Genomic DNA, 27,125 nt, shown 5'->3' with positions numbered 1-27,125 from the left:
TGGATTTCACTCCATCATGGTTCAGTTAAGGTGGTTTCCAAATATTAATGTAATGTTTATTTATTATCCATTTTTAGAGAAATAAGGTTCTTAAATCTGTGACAGTATGCCTTTAATATTCCCCCACACAATCGATTATGGATTGTTTTAATCATCACATTGGTGGAGTCGAACCAATCGATTTGTTTTCATAATTGATCACTGCAACATCACGAATGTTTACTCTTATTACACTGTTGGCAACATATTGTAAAAAACAGCTTTTAAATATTAAAAAACACAATAAAAATATAATTATTATTTTAGTACCAAACATTTTAGCAATGTTTTAGTCTTAAAACTGTCTACAGTACAAATGTATTTGCTGACTGTTAAAGTAAGATGTTATGGCCAGCATCACAATCGCTCACACAAAGCTCATTTCTCAAAATGTTTTTTAAATTATATTTATGTGACAGATAAATCAGTATTCTCTGATGGTCTAGAAATATTCAGAACCATCTACACAAACCAACTCGGTAAGAAAATAACCACAAAAAACCACACTTGGCAAAAAACCTACAAAATATATTAAAATTAGTAACAATACATATAAATATTAATTAATATTTACTCAAATTATATTATGACTAATGATGATTATGGTAAATTTAACAGATTATTTGTGGTATATAGTTCTTGCGTTTCATCATAAATTAAACGACCAACTTCAATTACTGAAACAAGAACTTCTTTGGCTTTCTCATCTGGAATCTTCATTTTCTGCAGAAGATGTTTTCTGTTCGGTAGAGTGTAAACTGCAATATGGACCCCTTTCCGAATCAACCAGGGATGGAATTTGGCCAGTGTCCTATCGTAGGCTTGAGATCCCACCTCAGACATCCTGACACTGTCATCTGCATTGCTGATTTCTTGCATGAATTCCAAGACAAACTCCAGGGCCCGGTGTAGCCGTAGCAACGTACGAGATGCCTTCATTGTTTTCGTGGTTTTAGTTCTCATTTCATACTGTATCATCGACTGGATGGTTTTAAACTCTTCCTTTTCTGGAAGAGATCTGTATTCTCGAAGGATTCCGACTTTTTCATCAACATCAGATGCAACAAATCCAAACACCGTCCCAAAAATACGGAACAACCTGGGGGGAAGAAGTTACAAAATATTAATTAAATAATTAATAGACTTGATTTACTAGAAAAACAAAATCTAGATAAAAGTACAAAGTTAAATGTAGTACATGTACAATGTATGTATACATCAAGTAAATTTATATACGACACAAATTTCCTGTCCTGGACAGCCATGCACTACAACAGCTTGTTCTGAATGTTAAACATTCTGACCTGACCTGACCTGTGACACAAAGTAATCACATCATGATTATAATACATTGGGGGTTTTCTGTTGTGCTGTACGTTTATACTGACACATGAAATCTATTCAGCTCCTTATATCAGTATATTATAGCTGTGGAGAAAAATTCCTTTGGCTCTGTCATTTGAGGCAAACTTGTTTTGTGTTTTCCTTACACTTAAAAGTGTCTGTTGGGTTTTGAACCCAATGATTCTAGCTGGCATATTGTTTGCACTACTAATTAGCCACTATACAATTACAATTATGTACAGACTCTGAGACTGAATCAACTGAACTGATTGTTCACCAGTTTTATGAATAGGTTTGCACAGTTTTACACAACAGAATGTTGACAAAATATTTTAACAGAAAGAATCAATTTTTTTTACTTAAGTTTGTATTAATTACAATTTACACTGATGGAAAAAACAAACGCAAGTTCAGTTTTGGTAATAGAACTTTTATTTTATCCGTATACCAAATGTAGTAACATGTGACACAGCTACCTATTGTACTGTCTAAAGAAGCTGGTCAAAATTGGGTCAACTGTGAGCAAGTGCGAAGCTGCATGCTTTTTACCGATTTGTCAAGATAGCATGCATCCGGGCCACTGCCACGTGCTATGGACTTGAACACCATACCAAATCGAAGTTTTGAACAGTAGGCCTACACACTTAGTGTACAATATTTCATTTCAACATGATTGAAAAGCAAAATGCTTCGAATGTTACAAGTTGATAGGGGTAGGTCTATTGCTCTAATTATGCAGGGGCAATCACAACATCATGTCACCCAGCAATTTGAGGTAAATGAGTCAACAATAGCTTGTTTAGTTGGGCATCTCAGAGCCACAGGAAGATTCGCTGACCATCCCAGGAGTGGACATCTGTGCGTTACGTTGCGTTGATAGAGGCATACATCTCACACACCTCCATAAGCGATTTCAGACGGCTACGGAGACAGGGAGTCAGGTTGTACACACTTATGGTCGCCCTATGTGTCCACGAGTGGTTAGGAATCGGTTGCAACAGTTCAACTTAAGGCTATAATGTCCCTATGTTGGTCCGCAACTTACACCCAGGCGACATCAATGTCGACTGCAATGGCTGCATGCACATGCTCTAAATCGGCTTCAATTAGATCACTGGAGACGTTTGTTATTCACTGACAAGTCTCGGTTCTCACTTTTCAGATCTATCCATGTCACGGTCAGTGATATTCAGAGGTGTGAGTGTGTTACGGAAAACAACAGATTTGGAGAAGGGTCTGTTATGGTTTGAGAGGGGAATTTCTCATGGCATGAAAACACCTCTTGTGGTCATCCATGGCAATTTTTGCAGCCGTAAAATATAGGGATCAGGTCATCAGGCCTCACATCCTTCCACTTATCTGTGCGTGTAACCTTACAATACAGCAGGATAATGCGAGGCCCCATGTTGTGAGGGTTTGTCTTGACTTCCTCAACCAAAACAATGTCCCAGTGCTCGACTGGCCACCCTACAGTAAAAATTTGAACCCGATCAAGCATTTGTGGGACAAGCTGGACAGGAGAGTCGGGAAGAATGTCACCATCTTAAACAATGTTGCTCAGTTCAGGTGTGCCCTTCTGCATGAGTGGAATGAACAACTTGATTGGGTCAATGGTAAGGAAAGTTCGAGCAGCGACTGCAGCCTGCTGTGGGCACACATGCTATTGATTTGGATATGGAAATGGTGTAGGGTACCTACATTTCAACGTTATCCATGCAAATGCATTCTGTGATAACACTACAAAACTTGTTGAAATCTATTCAGTAATGAAGACATTTACCTAAAAATCAAAACAATGAAATAATCATGAATAAAACTTTTGAAATATTTACCACCGAAAACAACCTTGTGTTTGTTTTTTCCGTCTGTAAATATACAAACATTTATTAAATTTCCTTGATAACCAGAGAAATATGCCCTTAGCTTCTCAAGACAAAGATCACATCCACTTGATATCGACAAACAGGCATGTACAAATTATTTTGATAGGTTAAAAATAAATATTTTTGGTATGGTCAGTATTTTTAGTAATCTTACATATATGTACATTTGTCTGATGTCCATCTTGTTTAGGAGAGCACTTATATAGGCTCTGCCTGTTGTGCAATCTGTTTGATTCTTTTTTTATCAACAGCATAAATGACATAATAATATAATAAACTATTTAACTAAATATATACTGAAGGCCAAAAGAAACTTTACCATTTTCAATTTGGAATTTAAGAAAAAATTTATTGTTTTTAAAAAGTAACTCAATCCAAAACACATAGCCCAAACACAACAATAATATATGCAGAAAATTATACCCGCCCACTGCATGTTTTGGGTGGAACACACAGAAAAGTGAAAAACTTGTGCACTATGAACAACAGCAATTGCACGTGCAATAAGGGTATAAAAACGGTTTAGACGGCATGTCAGACATCCACACAGATAAAAAACCACCTTAGGAATGCCACGACTGACACTAGAACAACGCGAGAGAGCCCTGGGTATGATACAGATGGGAGCCACTCATGCCCACATCGCCAGAACCTTCAGTTGTTCCCGTGTTACTGTTACAAACTTGATGCAACGCTACAGGCAAACAGGGCAGACATCAAACAGGCCAAGAATAGGCAGACCCAGGGTGACTTCGCCCCGTGATGACCGGTACTTGCGTACCTTGCATCTACGAAATCGCTTCCTGACAGTGACGTCATCAGCAATGAATGCCTTAGGTCACAGGGTTAGTAGACAGACAATGGCCAGGCGACTCAGGACTCATGGAATAAGGGCTTACATACCATATAGAGGACACTTACTGACACCACAACATCGTCGTTTGAGATTGACATGGGCTAGGACTGTACGACATTGGCAGCGATGTGATTTCACTGATGAAAGCCGGTTCTGTTTGTTCAGAGTTGATGGAAGACCGCATGTGTACCGCCGTAGGGGAGAACGAGTGGCGGCTTCTTGCGTTCAGGAGGTCGTGCCATATGGTAGAGGGAGTGTCATGGTGTGGGGAGGTATCTGTGCACAGGAAAGGACACCATTGGTCATCGTTCACGGAAACTTGACAGCTCAACGTTACAGGGATGACATTTTTCGTCCAACTGCAATACCATTTCTCCAACGGCAGCCACGTGGTGTCATTTTTCAGCAAGACAACGCCAGACCTCATACAGCCAGAATCGTACAGAACTTCCTTAGAGCCAACAATGTAAACGTATTACCATGGCCTGCACGCTCCCCAGACATGTCCCCCATAGAACACCTCTGGGATGTTTTGGATCGCCGTGTTCGACAACGACCACACCCTCCAGCCAACCAACAGGAACTGATCCAGGCCCTTCAAGAAGAATGGCAACGCGTCCCACGTGACCTCATCAGACGACTGATTTTTTCTATACGTCGGAGAATTATTGCTTGTATTGGGACAAGGGGTGGTCACACACGCTATTAATATGACTTGTTATTGGACTTGAGTGATTGTCTGTATGCTTTGCATGTCGTCCATGAAGTTGAAAGCTCGATTTGTGTACACCACCTCGCTTTTGGAAAATGTGACGTCATTATCAGATGCTGAATGACACTCATTTTTAGTTATGTTAATGTTGACATATTGATCTAGTCAATATATTTTACCTCATGCGACTATCTTTTGTTGTTTTTACACCAGAGTGATTTAAAACTATGGTAAAGTTTCTTTTGGCCTTCAATATATTTCAAGTTGCATTAACGGAACAAAATGGGGTTATAGTATTTTTCTCTGTTTAATAATCCAAAGGAAAAATGTACACTATTAGGCCTATTGATATGCTACATTGGAGCAAAAACGACAACCCACGATACCCAAGTGATAATTTCTTTTCTTTGGGACTACATACATGTAATTGGTCAGTTCTGTGGTTTTAGATGGAAAAGTCTACTTAATCAATAGTTTTACAGAACTATTTACAGTAATACATGTCCATTACAATTTTAGGGGCGACAGGTAATATTCCACAATACCGGTATGTATTTTTGTGTCTAGACAGCGTCAATTAATTGGCTCGTCTGGTTACCAATCAATACACAACTGCCAACCAGGAATCACAGGTAGAAGCAACTAACAGCATAGACCAATTAACTAAGAAAACACTCCGTGTATCATTTCAGTACGTAGGTTAATGCATGGGCAAAACATTGTTAATTGTTTCAACTTGTTGTGTAGCCACTTTGACAATGGTATTTTATTTTGTATTGAAAAATAATATATATAGTGCTGGATATACTTATTGATGGCTTACTGGGATGTGTATTATTACAGAACATTGCAATGTATGACTATTTATCATCCCGCAAAAACCAGGTAGATTGTGTTTCTCTAGTTCTAAGGCTCATTCCTGACATGACGCGTTAAGTATTACGTAACCACCAGCTCGCCAGAGGGCTTACTCACCGAGATGGTAGAAAATGGCTGCACTCGTTATATATAATAGCCGTCACATTTAACCGTTTTATTAATTAACTATACGATTATACGTGTTGATATTAAGCAATAATGTGCATTATATATTGTTGAATATGCATACCAGACCAAATGCCTTAATTGTCCTCTCCTTTAAGCAAATTTATTAACAAATACAGGTTTAAACTAACGAATATTTACCTACAGAAATTTTTTAAGGTTTTTGCCATTGGCAAATTGCAGTCCTTAATGTTTAAAAAACCATGGCGAGTGAAAAATTGCACACTTCAAAACACTTAGGTGAGTGAAAAATCCCACTCATCAAAATCCTAAGGTGACTGAAAACCAAGAATTGTATATTAATTTATGATGTACATGTATATGTTGCAAAAATGACCAATAAACCAATAATGTTTTCTTCTAATTTTATATTGTTTAGTTCATTAGTGTAGTCGGAATTTTTTTCCCTTTCAGGAATGGAGTTATTAAAAATATTTCAGGAGCGGTGCTATAGAAATAGAGGTTATGATCAGTGTTGTTCGGTATCGTCAATATCATATAATTCCAGTCCGCCATTACTAGTTATTCAGGTTGTATTAAGCTTGAGATTACATGATAAAGAGATTATTACCATGTGTGTTTCAGTATCGTTAATATCATATATTAGTAATAAAAATAAGGCATCATGCTTGCCAGATGCTTGCATAATACCATTTTTATTCTGGTAATAACATATACAGGGCTCACACGATTGGGCGAAGTGAGCCCAAACTTCGCTCTGACCAGACTGACTTCGCCGTGCCAGTCACTGTAATGCGAAATCTGTGTCGCCTTTTAAAAAATAGTCATCACTTGCAATGTACACAATCACGGGTGAATGGTGAAGAACTTGAGGAACACCTATTCATAGATAATAATTAAGAGTGAAGTGCCTGAGAGTTTGAAGAGAGACTGGCACCACAAAATCATGCGACAGGCTCACAGACAACACCCGTGTCTGGCACTAATAGTTGGCCTAAACGTGCTACTGATGGTTGTAGCGTATTATCAAGTGAATGTGCTGGAAATTGAACAAGGGTGGGGATCTAGACATGGCAAATGAATTTGTTTCGGGAGTTTGGGTCATGCTCCACCGGAAAATACATTGAAAAAAATTCGGTTGGAGCAGCAGACCTCTACATGAAAAAAAATGTGGGAAGTAATTAACTAGTTTTACGTAGACTTTGTCATAATTAACAAATTCAACATACAAAACAGATGTCGAAATTAAAAAATAATACAGGCAAACCAATCCTAGCGGATTTTTAATGTCAATGCACTCGTAATAAGCGGTCACCTGTCTTACACACCCAGCGGTGGTGCATAAAGTTATTAAATGAAATGACAAGACAAACTTGCGAGAGAATGAATTCTAAACAGTTAAATTAGTGCTTTTCAATTACATTTGGTTATTTCTAAAGAAGGCGACATGTGGAAAGGTGATTTTTTTTAAAAACCTATAGAGCACATATCCAGCAATAAGCAGTACAAATGGTAAAAAAAAGTATAAAAAAATTAATTAATTAAAATACAGATTGTAAAAGTTGCACCTGTATTAAGATAATTATTTTTGTGTATTTCTGGGCTCAAACTTAAGAATTTGTCTCCCACGGCAATTTTTAAAAGAATTACCATACATGTAGGTGAAACAACCCACTGATAGCAATTTTGAGCCTTCCTATGGCAAATTTTTTTTTAAAGTGACATTTGCAGAACATAAATATAAATGAAAGGTTATTTTGCTGTGTGTAGTCATATTTCAAGTGAAAATGTCAAATATTGGCAGATTATGTACACCAGGTGTATATATTTTGCCATTGTTGAGGAGTTTTGCTCTCTATCTATGGCTATTTGTATATCAACCACGGCAATTGCCATCGGTGCCGTCGTTAAGTTCAAGCCCTGGTCTTTTTTTTTTGGGGGGGGGGGGGGGTGGGTTAAAAATTCAAGTCTCCCTGCTGTTAAAATCTTCACTTTCTCTAACTTTTGAGAGAGAAGTGACTTCACTCTATGATTTTGACCTCGCTTGAGGCCTGCATATAATATATATATATGCCTTAGTCGAGCTAGCCTAGCTATGCAGTTTATTGGAATCTATGGATTTGTTTATCAATATGGCAATTTGACTATTTCTTACATAATTACAACATGGAATGTATGGGAAGGGTATCGTGGCAATTGAGGTAGGGCACCACAGCAGTTTCTTTGTCGTCAACAATGTCTGATTTTTTAAGTACAACGGTAAGTAAGGATGGCAACCACTAGCTGCTCTTGCTGCGGTAAATTTTAATGTTATTTATGTTGTTTTATTGTTTTTTGAGTTCCAGAATTCTTCAGAAAGGTTATTTATTTAACAAATGTTGATTACCACCTTCCCGTTTTTAAACAAATATATTCGTGACACCCATCCAATACCTGGACATTCCTAAGTGACAAATCGTATGACTATGGTACGAAATGACTTTTCACAAAATTTATTATGAAATGACTATATAGCTAGTACAAAATGACATTTAAATAAGAATGGTATGAAATGACTTCGGTATGAGATGACTATGGTATCGTCCGTTGCCCTATTTCAGTGGTTGCATCATTTGTGCTCAACAGTACGTACATTTGAATATTGAATTACAGACTTGACTTTTGCATGGGGAAAGTAAACAAATGTCTGTCATATTCACAGAAATGTTCATAAAAATAAAGTTAAAACGAGCAAAGAAAGCAAGATTGAACTTTACCCACTCGCAAACATGGCACATTTCTTAATACCTTTTTTCAATGATTTTCAACGACTATAATTTGAAAGAAAAATTAATTTTAAAAACTATTTCTGTCTGTTCTCAGCTGTTCTGGTACCTGGTTATTGAAGTCACATGATTGTCACAGTGTCTTCTAGTAAAACTCTCTTTACAGATACTTGCCAAAAATATATGGTCCTTATATGTTTCAACATAAATATCTTTCTGGATATCTGTTTAAATATTTTATTAAAACTAAGAATGCTGCTTACCTTATATATTTTTAACCAAACAATTTTACCATTATAACCATTCATTTGCTCTAGATATAACTTGATTGCAAGACATAATTGTTATATTTGGGAAAAATATCTGCCCGGGCGGATATTATACCACAAATCTAATGTAAATTACTCAAACGCTGCACGAGAAACCAAACGTTACGGAATTTAAAGCATAACGAAAATAGCCGCATTGACGATACCTGTTATACTATAGGCTACTTCCTGTTTTTGAACATGCAAAGTCACCTGAACAACCTGTAACAAATAACATTGTTTAAATATAACATACTTGGAAAGCTCATCATATGCATCTATGTAGCTGTCCATATCCAAACCATCATTTTCATTTCGACATATGATAAACAATTTCTTCAACCTATCGATGTCAAACTCTTTTGATACAGCCATCTTGTTTACTGGTTACCTCGGCTGCACTCGAAACATCTCGGCCACATTCGGAACACCTCGACCGATTACGGATAATCCATGCGCACGTGATTTGTGAAATATACTCTTCAAAAAAAAAAGAAACTTGACATTGATTTTCAAAGTTTAATTTTAAAAAACCAAAAAACAACAACAACCTGGTAGACATTATACAAGCAACTAAAGATCAAGACGCCATGGGAAGAGGATTACTCTGTACATGTCCGAAACAGTATCTCTGGGAATGCACTTGAAACATGAACACAGGCATATGTGTGCCATTGGGGTGGGCAAAATGTCAGTATCGGATATGACCACCACTAGCCCTGATGACAGCTTAACAACGGCGACGCATGGAAGCGGACAAACGTTGCACAACACGTTGTGGAATGTTCTGTGTCTCATGCTGCAGTGCTGTAAGAAGTTGCGGAAGTGTCTGGGGTGGTGGATTCCTCCGGCGCACACGCTGATCCAGTGCATCCCATAGATGTTCTATTGGGTTTAAAGCTGGTGAACGGGCAGGCCACGGTAATGTCTGGACGTTGTGGCGCTGCAGAAACTCCTGACTAACACGTGCAACATGTGGTCTGGCATTGTCATGCTGAAACATTCCACTGTTGATGTTCATGTGCGGAATGAAGTTATGCTGCAGAATCTAGTCTCGATATATGATGCCCGTCAGTACATCTGCCACATGCACAAGAGCCGTCCTACCACCATAATTGATTCCTGCCCACACCATGACACTGCCACGACCAAAACGGTCGACTTGTTGCACGCAGTTAGGAGCATAACGTTATCATCGACGTCTATAGACACGTGTACGTCCATCAGCACGTGACAGGAAAAAACGAAACTCATCTGAAAACAAAACAGTCATCCACCTGGTACGTGTCCATCTCACCCTCTCCTGGCACCACTGCAGACGCTCTGCTAAGTCACGAGGGGTCAAAACGTTACGTCGTACTGGTCTTCTAGGGAAAATTCCTGTCTCCCTCAGCCGGTTACGAACTGTCTGGTCAGAAATTCTGCGTAGTCCAGGGATTTGTGTCGCTGTGGTTGTTGCTGTTGTGGTTCGATTTCGAAGATGATACACCCGGATGTATCGATCTTGAGCGGCGGTAGTTACTCTGGGACGACCTGATCTTGGCCTGTCATTAACACTGAGTGGTGTTGTACCGTGCCCATAAAGCAGAGATAGTCTTTCTGGAGACGCCAAAGAGCCTTGCCACAGCTTGTTGAGTTGCCCCTGCTTGCAGTCTCCTAATTTCATTAATGCGTTGAGCTGACGTCAATCCTGGCATTATTGCGTTACCTACAGTGTCGTTATGCAGTCTGTTTGAATCACTGCTGACGTGGCCTTTTATGTCCCACCAACGGAGGGTTCGGCATATGCAAAGTTACAGAACTTCATGATACACGTGCTTCTCTGAGGATTGCGTTTTTGCGTTTCAATACAAACGTTGACTATGGCTACGTTTATGCGAATTGAAGGTGTTTATAGTGTTTTTGCATTACCATGCGCTCACTTACTTGATTGTCTTTACGATGTCTTTGATTCTGTAAAAAAATAATCCGATAGCATTATATTTACCAATGTCAAGTTTCTTTTTTGGAAGGGTATATCTGTATATTGCGCGAAATATAGTATAGTGTCCAATGTCAGTTGTAGATATTAGAAATAAAGTTTTATTTAACGACACTCATCACAACAAGTTAGACCTTTGTTACACACATTGTGGAGCAGTGGCTGGAACGAGAAATATCACAATGGGCCCAAGAACTGGGATTCATGCAATCAATCTGTATTTCTTTATTAAATTATATATAAATAATACAAAGAACATGGTACATTTTAAAACATAAGTAAGGATATTTATAGTCATGTACGAATTTTAAGTGAATAATGGCACATACTATTGTATATAATGTAAAGATGTATGCTGAGGTTAATGCGAGCGCTCTACCAACGGGCCACCGACATTAGATGACTGTTTAACGACAACCCTGCATGCACCTAAAGAGCGTTGATAACTGTCCACATGTCCGTCTAGCTCTCTTACCGTCAGAGTACTCGGGCTAGCTACAATAAAATATTCAAAAAGACAAAAGCAAGAACAACGATAAATAATAAATAAATTAAATTAAATCATTTGTTAAAATAAAAATAAAAAATAATAATAATAATAAAACACCACAAAACACATGTTATGTTCAGAAATTTCATGGAGAAAATCCATGGAAACAGTGTATGAATCTGCAAACAAACAAAAATATATTAAACCACACACACGGACATGTATTATAATCATATGCATCTTGCCAAAATTTCGCTAATTAATTTAAGTAAGATTCATTTTTCATAATTATTTACACAATATTTTAAATGCAACTCCATCTCCCACCCCAGAACCAATATTTTCGCCCGTTCCAGCTGATGGAGGTAAAATTGATAGTATTAATTAACTGCAATCTTCCGTTTTCCAAATAACAAGAAGCTGAAATCAAATGTAAGCCTAACCTTAAAGTTCATGGAGATTGTTCATACTTTGACTAAGGCCCCTACACCAATATATTTGCCAATATTCACGTAGGCCTACATTCATCCTAATACACCCAAAATAGATACATACGATACCATAGCTAGGTGAACATTTAACTTTTTGACTTAGATTGCTCAGTTTCTTAACGAAGAAATAAACCAAAGAAAGAAATTAATCAACCAACGTAAACAGTAATTAAAAAAATATAATTTGTATATTGTGCGTAGAGATAATTTGCCCACAAGTTTGTCGCACTGGCGTAACTATGATTGAGTTCAGCCAGACCGAGCCGAAAAACGTCCGCTAGACTGGTTTATGCGCTTCACGATAAACCAAAATGGTCCCGTCGGGAACCAATCAAATAGTTCGCGAACGTTAGTGAAATACTGGCTGAACTTAGTGCTGAATTTTAGCGGGGGAGGGGGGGGGGGGGGGGGACGAACCTTATGTATGGACGTATATGATTTTTATTAAAGCAAAAAAACAGAAAAACAGAGGTTTGATGGGGGGGGGGGGGGGGGGTACGGAGCCTGCCCTGGTCGATACTTAAATACGCTACTGTCGTCTCAGACGCAAGAACTTACATTAGATTGTTGTAGGATATTAAACGAGCTACCGTTCCGTATGATGTTTGTGTTCCGAGTGAAATAATTTTCAATTGTCATGTAAGTGACAATGAAAAATATTTCACAAGGGACATAAATATGATACGAAATAATAGCGAGTTTAATGTCTTATTTATTACCCATAATCGATCTTAATGTATATCACTCAACTCGTTCCTATAAAGTTGTAGTTCGCCAATCGATGACGTCAGCGTATGACGTCGAAGTGTTACGTCCCACATAACATTCTACTTCTTGTAGCACGTATCATTTTGATATGTAGTCTACAAAGATATTTTTAACCATATGGGTAATAAAATAGTTTCCGTCACTGTCATGTCAGGATGCCATCTCACAGAGGGGGCGGGACGTAGGCCAGTGGTAAAGCGCTCGCTTGATGCCTATTGGGCTATTTCTCGTTCCAGCAAGTGCACCACGACTGGTATATCAAAGACCGTGGTATATGCTATCCTGTCTTTGGGATGGTCCATTGTCACGGGGATCCTATAATACCCGTAACTGAATGAAACACGATTATCCAAATATCTCTCCTAACTGTATATCTATTAGATCTCTCTGTATCGGGCAGTATATACCCGCGTGGCTCGTCTCTAGGTATGAACAGAGATAAGATCTTATATAAAGTATATATAATATAGCACGTTTAGTTCACTAGAAAACACAACAAAAACACAATACACTTTGGAATCTGTATTAATCTACGCCGACAAATGTACTGCCGCAGTAGTTAATTAACAACAACAAATAATAACAACCCAGACTTGATCACTTAATTTGTTAATCTCTAGGTGTCTAGTTTACACAATATTCTAATCACTTCACCGTGACACAACACCCACACGTGTGATAATTGAGAAACGCTTCCAGGGGAACTTAATTAATAAAGGAATTACAACTCTATTCCTAACTGGTTAATTTTTAATTAATCCTTACTACTCATTCAGTAACGTGTGATAATTGAGAAACGCTGCCAGGGGAACTTAATTAATAAAGGAATTACAACTCTATTCCTAATTGGTTAATTTTTAATTAACCCTTAACTACTCATTCAGTAACCTTGTAACACAGAATTAATACTGGTACCTATCACAATAAAGACAATAACCTACAGTTTACCTAGGTCCTCTAGGATGACTGGCTAAGCCTTAATAATTGTTTAGAACAGTGAGCCTACAGTATACTGCGTCAGATGACCGGCAGCACCGTCTAAATAATATTGGTATAATACAGTATTAAAATATTTAAAGTCACACCAATCACATCAAGGTTATACAACAGAGCAGAAATAATATATAATTACGACGTCCGGGCTGAACTGATATATTTCGTTCAGTGGACGACGTCCGTTTCCCCTGCAGCCTTCCTATGTTTCTCCCTGATATCTCTAAAACCCTAGCTATTTATTATAAATCCCAGTATCGTCTGGGGGTACATCGCGGCACCGAATACCTACAAGTGATATTTCCACAGCGACCAAGACGACAATTTTCCTTAGATGGCCAGACTTTATGACGCCTAGTCGCCACAATCACGGCCGTAAAAACCGCACTCGCGGAGGTATTACGTAACTACTGGCCACATGGCCTCCGCAACTGGGCTGGGTGTGTATTAGGCACAGCTCGACCACGGTCGCGCGGAGGTATTACGTAACAAAGTGCCCACCTGGGCTTAAGTGCATATTGGAATTGCACACGGCCCTCTAAAACAATTAATATCGCCACAGGCGAAAAGAAATAAGAGCATGTACCGTCACATCCATATAAAATATCCCTTGCTAATAATGGAAAATGTAGCGGGTTTCCTCTCAAAGACTGTCTAAATTATCAAATGTTTGACATTCAATAGCCGATGATTAATAAATCAATGTGCTCTAGTGGTGTCGGTAAACAAAACAAACTTTAAACATCTCATAGAATATGGAACACACAAAACAAAGAAACTGCAGGACATAGTGTATAAGTCAGTTACGAGACGTCGAGAAAAGTGCAATTTTTAAAACTATCCCTTACTTATTTTAAACAGTATACTATCACTGGTTGGGTTGGCGACCACGTTGTTTATATTGACATAGCCAGAGAGCGTAGTAAATAGACACAAATAGACAGATGAATGGGAGATACTGTCTTTCCAAAAGAATCCGATCGTGCAGGGTTTTTTTCAAAATATGTTTAAATCAAAGAAACTTAAAGATCCACGAACATGTCGCATATTTTTTTCCTCTCCATTTGGAGGAATGGAGGAAGAACGAGAGGAGCTTACTCGCAAATATTTCCCGCAAATTCGCCATCTGTGCAATGAGCGGGGAATTCATTTTGTGCCCGTTGACATGAGATGGGGTATAACGAAGGAGTCTGCACAAAACGGTCAAGTTTTAAATATCTGTCTACGGGAAATCGATCGGTCAGATATATTTGTTGGATTTTTTGGACAGGTAAGGATCAAAGTAAATAATAAACCAGCCAGGGGTGTACTTAGCCGTAAGCTGGGTGGGGTTGTCGTAGTCCGGAGGAACGTAGTGAGTGCGCTAGGGTTGCCGGGGGTGTCGAGTGTTAGGGCGGCCCCCTCTCCGCTGAGGCTAAAACAGTTGTGGTTTTTTTACAGTGCATTATTATAATATTAGACTGTCTGGGTTTCTGCCAGAGGGTAAAATGCAGGCCCGTAGGAACCGGTGTGTTTGGGGGTGGGGGTGGGGTGGGGGAAATCCATCAGTGCCCCCCCCCCCCCCCACTCTCAAAGTCGTTCATACGGGCCTGAAATGAGTATGGCGCCATACCCATTTTTTGTTGTATGATTTTCTTAACCCTAACCCTTTCATGCAAATATACACATGCATGCAAATATACACATGCACATACGTGCAAATATACACATGCACAGACACACACCAATACACATGCATACAGACACCACCACCCCATAAACATAACACACTTGCATAGTACACATACACATAAACATTCATACAGATATGCACCCATACACATGCACACAGACACACCCATGTGCACCTTCATACATACACATGCACACAGACACACCCATGTACAGACACATATACATAAACAGTCACATACACACATATACATACACACACCAGGGCTGTAGCTAGGATTTTTTGTTTGTGGGGGTGGGGGTGGGGGGCAACTGAGTAGTTAATAGTCTAAAACTTAAATAGTTGTTAAGAAGAGAATTTTCTTTAAATTCCTATAATGCTTTCTGGATTTTTTTTCTGCCCCCCCCCCCCCCCCCCCCGCTAGCTACGGCCCTGCACACACACACAGACACAAATACACACACATACACACAGACACATATACACACACACATACGCACATACACAGACATATTTAATTGTCCCATCAGTATACAGACCTGTATCATGTTGCATGTACCTACTTTCCTAACCACATAGTTACTTGTTTTTATGAAATTTCATAACCACATGCCTGTTTCACCAGTATACAGATATCATGTTACTTCTTTCATAACCACATGCCTGTATCACCAGTATACAGATATCATGTTACTTCTTGCATAACCACATGCCTGTATCACCAGTATACAGATATGTTACTTCTTTATAACCACATGCCTGTCTCACCAGTATACAGATATCATGTTACTACTTTCATAACCACATGCCTGTCTCACCAGTAGACAGATATCATGTTACTTCTTTATAACCACATGCCTGTCTCACCAGTATACAGATATCATGTTACTTCTTTATAACCACATGCCTGTCTCACCAGTATACAGATATCATGTTACTTCTTTATAACCACATGCCTGTCTCACCAGTATACAGATATCATGTTACTTCTTTATAACCACATGCCTGTCTTACCAGTACACAGATATCATGTTACTACTTTCACAGAGCCCTCAAAAGTACCCGGTCTCCGGCGGCAAATCGCCGCCTGAAACAGCTTTTGCCGCCGCCTACTTTTCGTTGATGGTAAAAAAAAAAGTGCTTTCTCTTCTTTAATTTCTTCGATTTTTCACATGTTTCTCGGGGAGGGCCCCCAGACCCCCCCGCTATGCCGCCTGCTATCATCACTGTTGTAGCCTGTTGTAGCCTGCTACTTCTTAAACTATTGAGGGCGCTGCTTTCATAACCACATGCCTGTCTTACCAGTATACAGATATCATGTTACTTCTTTATAACCACATGCCTGTCTTACAAGTATACAGATATCATGTTACTACTTTCATAACCACATGCCTGTACAGTGTTCGAGATTAATGGTATCCTGATATCCCGGGGATACCAGAATTTAATTTTGGATACCAGACTTCAAGAACCCAGTATCCCACCGGGATACCATATAATACTAAATTCTCAGGTGGGATACCAGATTTTGAAATGTTAGTATCCAACTGGGATACTGGCCAAAAATTTCAATCATGCCTGTATCACCAGTATACAGATATCATGTTACTTCTTTATAACCACATGCCTATCTCACCAGTATACAGATATCATGCTACGTTTTGCATAACCACATGCCTGTCTCACCAGTATACAGATATCATGTTACTTCTTTATATCCACATGCCTGTATCACCAGTATACAGATATCATGTTACGTCTTGCATAACCACATGCCTCTCTCACCAGTATACAGATATCATGTTACTTCTTGCATAACCACATGCCTGCCTCACCAGTATACAGATATCATGTTACTTCTTTATAACCACATGCCTGTATCACCAGTATACAGATATCATGTTACTTCTTGCATAACCACATGCCTGCCTCACCAGTATACAGATATCATGTTACTACTTTCATAACCACATGCCTGTCTCACCAGTATACAGATATCATGTTACTTCTTGCATAACCACATGCCTGTATCACCAGTATACAGATATCATGTTACTACTTTTATAACCACATGCCTATCTTACCAGTATACAGATATCATGTTACTACTTTCATAACAACATGCCTGTATCACCAGTATACAGATATCATGTTACTTCTTTATATCCACATGCCTGTCTTACCAGTACACAAATATCATGTTACTACTTTCATAACCACATGCCTGTCTCACCAGTATACAGATATCATGTTACTTCTTGCATAACCACATGCCTGCCTCACCAGTATACAGATATCATGTTACTTCTTTATAACCACATGCCTGTATCACCAGTATACAGATATCATGTTACTTCTTGCATAACCACATGCCTGTATCACCAGTATACAGATATGTTACTTCTTTATAACCACATGCCTGTCTCACCAGTATACAGATATCATGTTACTACTTTCATAACCACATGCCTGTCTCACCAGTATACAGATATCATGTTACTACTTTCATAACCACATGCCTGTCTCACCAGTATACAGATATCATGTTACTACTTTCATAACCACATGCCTGTCTCACCAGTATACAGATATCATGCTACTACTTTCATAACAACATGCCTGTCTCACCAGTATACAGATACCATGTTACTACTTTCATAACAACATGCCTGTCTCACCAGTATACAGATATCATGTTACTACTTTCATAACAACATGCCTGTCTTACCAGTATACAGATATCATGTTACTACTTTCATAACCACATGCCTGTCTCACCAGTATACAGATATCATGTTACTTCTTGCATAACCACATGCCTGTATCACCAGTATACAGATATCATGTTACTACTTTTATAACCACATGCCTATCTTACCAGTATACAGATATCATGTTACTACTTTCATAACAACATGCCTGTATCACCAGTATACAGATATATTACTTCTTTATATCCACATGCCTGTCTTACCAGTACACAAATATCATGTTACTACTTTCATAACCACATGCCTGTCTCACCAGTATACAGATATCATGTTACTTCTTGCATAACCACATGCCTGCCTCACCAGTATACAGATATCATGTTGCTTCTTTATAACCACATGCCTGTATCACCAGTATACAGATATCATGTTACGTCTTGCATAACCACATGCCTGTATCACCAGTATACAGATATGTTACTTCTTTATAACCACATGCCTGTCTCACCAGTATACAGATATCATGTTACTACTTTCATAACCACATGCCTGTCTCACCAGTATACAGATATCATGCTACTACTTTCATAACCACATGCCTATCTCACCAGTATACAGATATCATGGTACTACTTTCATAACAACATGCCTGTCTCACCAGTATACAGATATCATGTTACTACTTTCATAACAACATGCCTGTCTCACCAGTATACAGATATCATGTTACTACTTTCATAACAACATGCCTGTCTTACCAGTATACAGATATCATGTTACTTCTTTATAACCACATGCCTGTTTCACCAGTATACAGATATCATGTTACTTCTTTATAACCACATGCCTGTATCACCAGTATACAGATATCATGTTACTACTTTCATAACCACATGCCTGTACAGTGTTCGAGATTAACGGTATCCCGATATCCCGGGGATACCAGAATTTAATTTTGGATACCAGACTTCAAGAACCCAGTATCCCACCGGGATACCATATAATACTAAATTCTCAGGTGGGATACTAGATTTTGAAATGTTAGTATCCAACTGGGATACTGGCCAAAAATTTCAATCATGCCTGTATCACCAGTATACAGATATCATGTTACTTCTTTATAACCACATGCCTATCTCACCAGTATACAGATATCATGCTACATTTTGCATAACCACATGCCTGTCTCACCAGTATACAGATATCATGTTACTACTTTCATAACCACATGCCTGTCTCACCAGTATACAGATATCATGTTACTACTTTCATAACCACATGCCTTTCTTACCAGTATACAGATATCATGTTACTACTTTCATAACCACATGCCTGTATCACCAGTATACAGATATGTTACTTCTTTATATCCACATGCCTGTCTTACCAGTACACAGATATCATGTTACTACTTTCATAACCACATGCATGCCTGTCTCACCAGTATACAGATATCATGTTACGTCTTGCATAACCACATGCCTGCCTCACCAGTATACAGATATCATGTTACTTCTTTATAACCACATGCCTGTTTCACCAGTATACAGATATCATGTTACTACTTTCATAACCACATGCCTGTATCACCAGTATACAGATATCATGTTACTTCTTTATATCCACATGCCTGTCTTACCAGTACACAGATATCATGTTACTACTTTCATAACCACATGCCTGTCTCACCAGTATACAGATATCATGTTACGTCTTGCATAACCACATGCCTGCCTCACCAGTATACAGATATCATGTTAATTCTTTATAACCACATGTCTGTTTCACCAGTATACAGATATCATGTTACTTCTTGCATAACCACATGTCTGTTTCACCAGTATACAGATATCATGTTACTTCTTGCATAACCATATGCCTGTCTGACCAGTATACAGATATCATGTTACTTCTTTCATAACCACATACTTCTCTTTGACAGTATACAGATATCTTGTGATTTCTTTCATAACCATACATGTATTAATGTCCCATCAGATTTTATTTATTTGTACATGTTTTAACAGAGGTATGGTTGGCATAGTGCCCATGGTGCAAGTCATGGCCTTCTTGAGAAGAATTTTGACAATGCAGTTATAAACTACCCGTGGGTTGAGGACTATTGGGATCGCAGCATGACGGAGGTAGAGTTCCATCACGGTCATCTGAACAATCCTGGAGAGATGCCCACAATCATCTGCTTTAGAGCCAAGGTTTGCATGTTGAAAATCAACAGTTACACTTGTTTTTCTTCATTGTCTGGCAGTGGGTGGGATTGAGTGTATCCTTGAGTAACCGTGAACCGGCCTATTAACAAGAAATGCTTTCTGTAAACGCGCATTGTGATCTATACGATCGATTTGATAAAATAATGTTTTACCTTGTTCATTTTATTGTCAAAATCAACTAACACAAAATAATGTTAATATTCATTCCATTTTCTGTTGTGAAAAGATTAAATGCATGTCGTAGTCTAATGTTGACATTCTTCAGCTACTCCCGTAAACCAGGCTATTGTTTTCAAGAGTGACGCATGTCATGTGATGTCATGAAAACTCTTATGCAATGAATCTGCAAAGCAGACAAAACTTTGACAATGACAGCTGTGTAAAACTTTAGTTTATTTAGGTTTGTTTAATATTACACGCCATTTAATTCAAATTAATTGTCAACAGTGCAAAATGGCCCTCTTGTATTCATTTCCCTATGTATAAAAATATTTTGAATGTCTACTTTATGCACTTTGTTTTTGGGAAGGTTTTCTTAATTCAACAAAAGTATTTTGATGTCAGGGTTCAATCATATGCATATTTCTTGAAAACAAATCGGACGTAAATAGACCAGTTTATGGGGTAGCCCAGTTCACGTTTTTTCATGATACATACATGTATGTATCTTCAGGGATACAGGCCTCCAATTTGGCTTTGACTGATGGAGATGTTTTTAGGGTATTAAGGCCAGAAGGCAGGGCAATAAGACAAACTTCAACAATTACAATTGAACAAACAAGTACAATTGTGTTTAATATATGTGTGTGCATGTCAAACAAGTACAATTGAAGCGGACCAACTATAAACCGGAATTCCCTCAGAACCAGACGTGATTATCTCTTGTAGACATTTAATGATAATACAAGGGTAGAAACGACATGATTAATAATGCTTGTAGAATATGATGATGATAAGTATAGAAACAATGTGATTGTCACTTGTAGAAATATGATGATGATAAGTATAGAAATTATGTGATTATCTCTTGTAGAAATATGAGTGATAAGTGTAGAAATGATGTGATGAACACTTGTAGAAATATGATGATAAGTATAGAAACAATGTGATTATCACTTGTAGAAATATGATGATGATAAGTGTATAAATGATGTGGTTATCACTTGTAGAAATATGATGATGATAAGTATAGAAATTATGTTATTATCTCTTGTAGAAAGATATGACGATGATTAGTATAGAAACAATGGTATTATATCTTGTAGAAATTGATGATGATAAGTATAGAAATGATGTGATTATTTTTTGTAGAAATATGATGATTAGTATAGAAATGATGTGATTATCTCTTGTAGAAATATGATGATAATTACAGAATTAGAAATTATGTTATTATCTCTTGTAGAAAGATATGACGATGATTAGTATAGAAACAATGGTATTATATCTTGTAGAAATTGATGATGATAAGTATAGAAATGATGTGATTATTTTTTGTAGAAATATGATGATTAGTATAGAAATGATGTGATTATCTCTTGTAGAAATATGATGATAATTACAGAATTAGAAATTATGTTATTATCTCTTGTAGAAAGATATGATGGTGATAAGTATATAAAAACAATTTTACTATTTCTTGTAGAAATTGATGATGATAAGTATAGAAACAATGTGATTATCTTTTTTAGAAATATGATGATAAATATAGAAACAATGTGATTATCTCTTGTAGAAATATGATGATAAGTATAGAAATTATGTGATTATCTCTTGTAGAAATATGACGATGATAAGTATAGAAACAATGTGATTATTTCTTGTAAAATTGATGATAATAAGTATAGAAATTATGTGATTATCTCTTGTAGAAATATGATGATAAGTATAGAAACAATGTTATTATCTCTTGTAGAAATATGATGATAAGTATAGAAACAATGTTATATCTCTTGTAGAAATTGACAATGATAAGTATAAAAGCTGTGTGATTATTTCTTGTAAAATTGATGATGATAAGTATAGAAATTATGTGATTATCTCTTGTAGAAATATGATAGTGATAAGTATATAAACAATGTGATTATCTCTTGTAGAAGTTTGACGATGATAAATACAAGCAATATATGGAACTGGGTAAAGAATCGATGGCCCTGAAGTATTTGTCAGAGAGCGTGGAAGCAGCACAACAGATGGACAGTTTAAAGACAGAAGTCAAAGAGACCAAAGACAAAGTAAGTATAGCCACTGCATGCAGCTCTGTAAAGTTAGATATTTAAGCAGGGGTTGAAATTAATTTGTTTAAGGGCCCCTGATTAATATTGCCATATAGAAGCCTTGTGGTCATGACAATTTCCCATTGAATTCATAGCATACTCTTTCTCAGAGCTGGAGCAGGTATAATTATAGAATCTGTTAATTTATCAATCATGTTGGAAAAAATTATTATTTATCAGTTCATATACATATATCTAACTGATTATCTAAATGATCTTGCCTTGAATTCACAAACTTGATTGTATGTTTTTATTATTATGCTACATACATACAACATACAAAGTTATTCAATAAATAAAATATCATAATTGGCAAACGGAACAAAAAAGTAAGGTTGGTGTGCATGTCAAAGCTTAATTATGCAAATAATCTATTTTTAGAAAGGTTGTCCCTCATTCTTATGTAAAATAAAACAAAAATAGATGATCACTAAGAAAGGCAAACAAAATTAGCCAATAGTTTTGTTCAGCTGTCTAATTAATTCACTAATTTAACTGATCAATTTGGAGGAATTTACTTTACAAACTAAATAAATCTATAAAAGAAAATATTCATTTATATTTAGTCTGCTTGTTTAAAGAGATGTTGTTTGTACACTTGTATGCATATATAGTGTATATAGTATAGTTGAACTGGTTCTTTAACCATTGTGATATTTTACAACGTTGGGTAGAGCTGGGTGATATTGAAATTTCAGGTTCGTTATCGGTATCAGTATTTTTGGGATGATTTACCTTGGTATCGGTACAGTATTCGGTATTGATGATACAATACTAATACCAATACCGATATCGAGCAGTATTTTTGGTATACTCGGCTTTAAGTACATTTCCGAGTTAAGTCTCACCCGCTAATTTCATCTAAATTAAATTAAATTCAATACGCAAGGCCCTCATCTCTCACTTCTTTTCAGTTATTTTGCATTCGTCAAATATATTGTTAGTGCTTTACTAAATGGCGGATAACATGCAGTGTTCAGTACCAAAATTTCAGTATTTTGAAATTTGTTCAGTACAGTAAATTGGTGTTGATATGATACTGATACCAAATAGTATATAGAGATTATTAAACAAGCTTGTGTGTTGTACTGATTTTATGAAACGTGTGTCAGGATTTTTGTATTGCCCAAGCAAGAGCAAGGTCTTGGCCAGTATGGAGTCTAAAACAATATTCTAATTGATTAATAATCGATATGTGAGCATTGACTCTTAAGTTGATATGATAACCTGTAGTGATAACAATATACTTTTTCTCTGTCTTTGAAATGATACAAAACTACAAGAATTCTTTTGTGTTAAAGCTTAATATTATTGGTCAAAACACAATTTTTTTATATTTTGTAGGTTTATTTTTTATTTTACCATGTTTTTTTGTTCCAGTGTCTTGCCATTGATATGGAATATAAACATCCACATGAGGTAAGAAATACAATGTCATCTAGGAAGTATTATAATATAAATATTGGAGTGTTTATTTTGAGATGTCCCATTGGGCTTTTCTCGTTCCAGCCAATGCTCCACAACTGGTGTAACAAAGGCCATGGTATGTATTATCCTGTCTGTGGGATGGTGCATGTAAAAGATCCCTTGCTGCTAATCGAAAAGAGTAGCCCATGAAGTGGCGACAGCGGGTTTCCTCTCAATATTTGTGTGGTCCTTAACCATATGTCTGACACCATATAACCGTAAATAAAATGTGTTGAGTGTGTCGTTAAATAAAACATATTTTTCTTTTTTCTTTTGAGATGTTTAAGTTAGATATGTAATTAACTTTGAAATGGTCTCCAGTCTTTTATTTTGGTAAGAGTAATACATGATGGCAATCTAAAATGTATGATTGAGACGGAATCCTAAAATATTTGTATTACATAATTTTTATGATACTAACGGAATCCAAAAAAGTAATTATCCCCACATTCAGTGCCTATTTTGTGTGCACCATGACTGGTATACTAAAGGCCGTGGTGTGTGCTATCCTTACTGTGGGATGCCGGTGCATATAAAATATCTCTTGCTAATAACGAAAAAAAGGTAGCAGGTTTTCTCTCTAAGACTATATGTAAAAATTACTAAATATATATGTTTGATATCCAATGATTAATAAATCAATGTGCTCTAGTGGTGTTGTTAAATTATTTTTTTCAACCACATGTTATTAATATTTACCGGTATGTTATGTTTAGCTTAGACAAATACCTGCATCTACATGTATGTACATTTTGTACTCAGGGGTGGGACGTAGCCCAGTGGTACAGCGCTTGCTCGATGTGCAGTCGGTGTGGGATCGATCCCCGTCGGTGAGCCCATTGGGCTATTTCTCGTTCCAGCCAGTGCACCACAACTGGTATATCAAAGGCCGTGGTATGTACATGTGTACTACCCTGTCTGTGGGATGGTGCATATAAAAGATCCCTTGCTGCTAATCAAAAAGAATATAGCCCAGGAAGTGGCGACAACGGGTTTTCTCTCTCTATATCTGTATGGTCCTTAATAATATGTCTGATGCCAATATTATAACCGTAAATAAAATGTGTTGAGTGTGTCGTTAAATAAAACATTTCTTTATTTCTTTTTATTTCTATACATGTACTCATATATTAATCTTCACATGCTGACTGCTTATTTCAGTTTGCCGAGTTAATATTTGAAACTTTGAGCAAGTATCTAAATGAGATTCTGAAACCGCAGACAGAACTCTCGCCCCGTGCCGAGATGCTGGTCGATCACGACAACCTGATGATGAGCACTCGTCGGGTGTATGTCGGGGGAGATAACTACTTTCAGCAACTTGACGACCACAGGAAACATGGTAATATATTTACACCAATTAAATTTATATTGTATTCATTGCAGTTTAAAGACATCCCATTGGTTCAGCCATAGCAATGAGAGTTTGTTAATTTCTTAATGAATGTAGAAACGACATTGTAGTAATTACTGTGGTTCATCAAGGCACCTGATTATGACTTTATCAAACCCACCATGGTATGATCAGCACCTCATCATACATCAGTGTTGTAACTAACAGTAAATCGAAGGCCGCTGCACCCTGCCCCTGTTTTGTGCCGCATTTCTCGAGGCTCTGCCCCTGATTATCACATGGGTCTGAATTCCCTACTAAAACACGTTTGACAATATATCATTTGGTCACAAGTGTGAAAGCCGACAACAAAATGGTGGAATGTTTATTCTGTTCTATTGTTGGTCGTTTTTTCTATCGTTAGTCGTTGCAGACAAGCAAGCAGCCAGTCTCAACGTGCTTGATTGAGAAATACATGTAACCTCACACTGTCACACACATGATCACAAATTAATTAACTAATTAAGCAAACACCCAGTTGAAAGTAGACCATCAAGATAAAACTTCAACAGACCGTCAAGTGCGACGTTTGGAAAGTAATTGCTATATTAACGATTTTTATGATATTAGGTGGCCTTTGCAAATACCCAAACCAAGATACATTTCATTTCAACTTATTTTGCATGCTTATATCCAATTAAGGTTTAAGCACGCTGTCCTGGGCACATATCTCAGCTATGTGGGCTCTCTGTCCAGGACAGGGGGTTAGTTATTAGTTGTTAGTGGTTAGTGAGAGAGAAGAGGGTGTATAGTGGCCTTTCATCTACCCACTGAGTCGTTAAAACTCGCTCTGGGTGAGAGCTAGTACTGGGCTGCGAACCCTGTACCTACCAGCCTTATGTCCGATGGCTTAACCACGATGCCACTGAGGCTGGTAACCATGCAAGATGCATATAATTTTAACTGGTGTTGTGTAACTGGTCCTTATAAATGTGACATTAATTGCATCCTTATTATATGGCACAAAGCAAAGTATAGCAACACTGTTTACTTGATGTATGTACATGTAGGTATAACTGTTACTGTGTGTTTTAATAAAAGCATGTGTGCAAAAGTGTGCTAACTGTTTTTAAAGTGTCCGAAATTAAATGCAGTTAGCAACTTATTGCAAATATATCCGTATGCCAATTTATTTATTTGTTTGTTCATTTATGTCTTTATTTCTTTTTATTTCTTTCTCTTTTTTTCATTTGTAGATTTCTTTTAATTATTTCATTTCTTTATTTTATATTACATAATGGTATAAATGATAAATACTAAATATACAACACAAAAAAGGGAGTATATTTTTGTTTTAGACTATCTAACATAATTATAGTTTAATTGTGTCTATATTTAGTGCATTGGTACAATAATATTACCTATAGCCATGAATGTTCTTTTTAATCAAAAATCCAAATTTAAGAATAAGATATTTGTTTTTTTTAAACTGATTGTCCCCCTCCCCCGAAAAAAGGTTAGTAAATTAAAAAGAAGCATAAATAAAAAGAAAATCAATGTGTTCATCCATATCTATATAACTACATAAATAATTTTCATGAATTGCTATGAATATGAATTTGATAATATCCAGCACTTGCCTTTAAAAAATATGACTTTTGCATTAAAAATGCCCAATAAATAAATTAGCACCCTGCCCTGTCAAAATCCTAGCTACAACACTGATGCATATTACACATCCAATGACTAATTGTTTACCATTCTGTAAAAAATATGGTTTGGATTTAGTTTGCAGGTAAACTT

The 27,125-nt window shown here is 37.0% G+C and overlaps 2 protein-coding genes across 2 annotated transcripts in view; one reads left to right on the top strand and one right to left on the bottom strand.

Annotated features, from left to right (window-relative positions):
* Positions 1–26: 26 nt before the first annotated feature.
* Positions 27–9,316, bottom strand: LOC121390378 (ceramide-1-phosphate transfer protein-like). Its single transcript, XM_041522176.1, has 2 exons — positions 9,169–9,316; positions 27–1,138 (listed from the first exon to the last, which is right to left on the bottom strand). The coding sequence occupies exons 1-2, from the start codon at positions 9,285–9,287 to the stop codon at positions 640–642; spliced, it is 618 nt and encodes a 205-aa protein (XP_041378110.1). The 5' UTR covers positions 9,288–9,316; the 3' UTR covers positions 27–639.
* Positions 9,317–14,707: 5,391 nt separating this feature from the next.
* Positions 14,708–27,125, top strand: part of LOC121389743 (TPR repeat-containing protein DDB_G0287407-like) — a 78,335-nt gene continuing 65,917 nt past the window's right edge. The window contains exons 1-5 of the mRNA XM_041521392.1: positions 14,708–14,905; positions 20,046–20,231; positions 22,343–22,480; positions 23,903–23,941; positions 25,151–25,331. Of these exons, the coding sequence (XP_041377326.1) occupies positions 14,708–14,905; positions 20,046–20,231; positions 22,343–22,480; positions 23,903–23,941; positions 25,151–25,331 (742 nt within the window). The remainder of the gene's footprint in view (positions 14,906–20,045; positions 20,232–22,342; positions 22,481–23,902; positions 23,942–25,150; positions 25,332–27,125) is intronic.

Source organism: Gigantopelta aegis, chromosome 15 (assembly GCF_016097555.1).
Source record: "Gigantopelta aegis isolate Gae_Host chromosome 15, Gae_host_genome, whole genome shotgun sequence".
NCBI lineage: Eukaryota > Metazoa > Mollusca > Gastropoda > Neomphalida > Peltospiridae > Gigantopelta > Gigantopelta aegis.
Note: the sequence above shows the minus strand (reverse complement) of the source record. Positions and strands in the feature narration are given on the sequence as shown.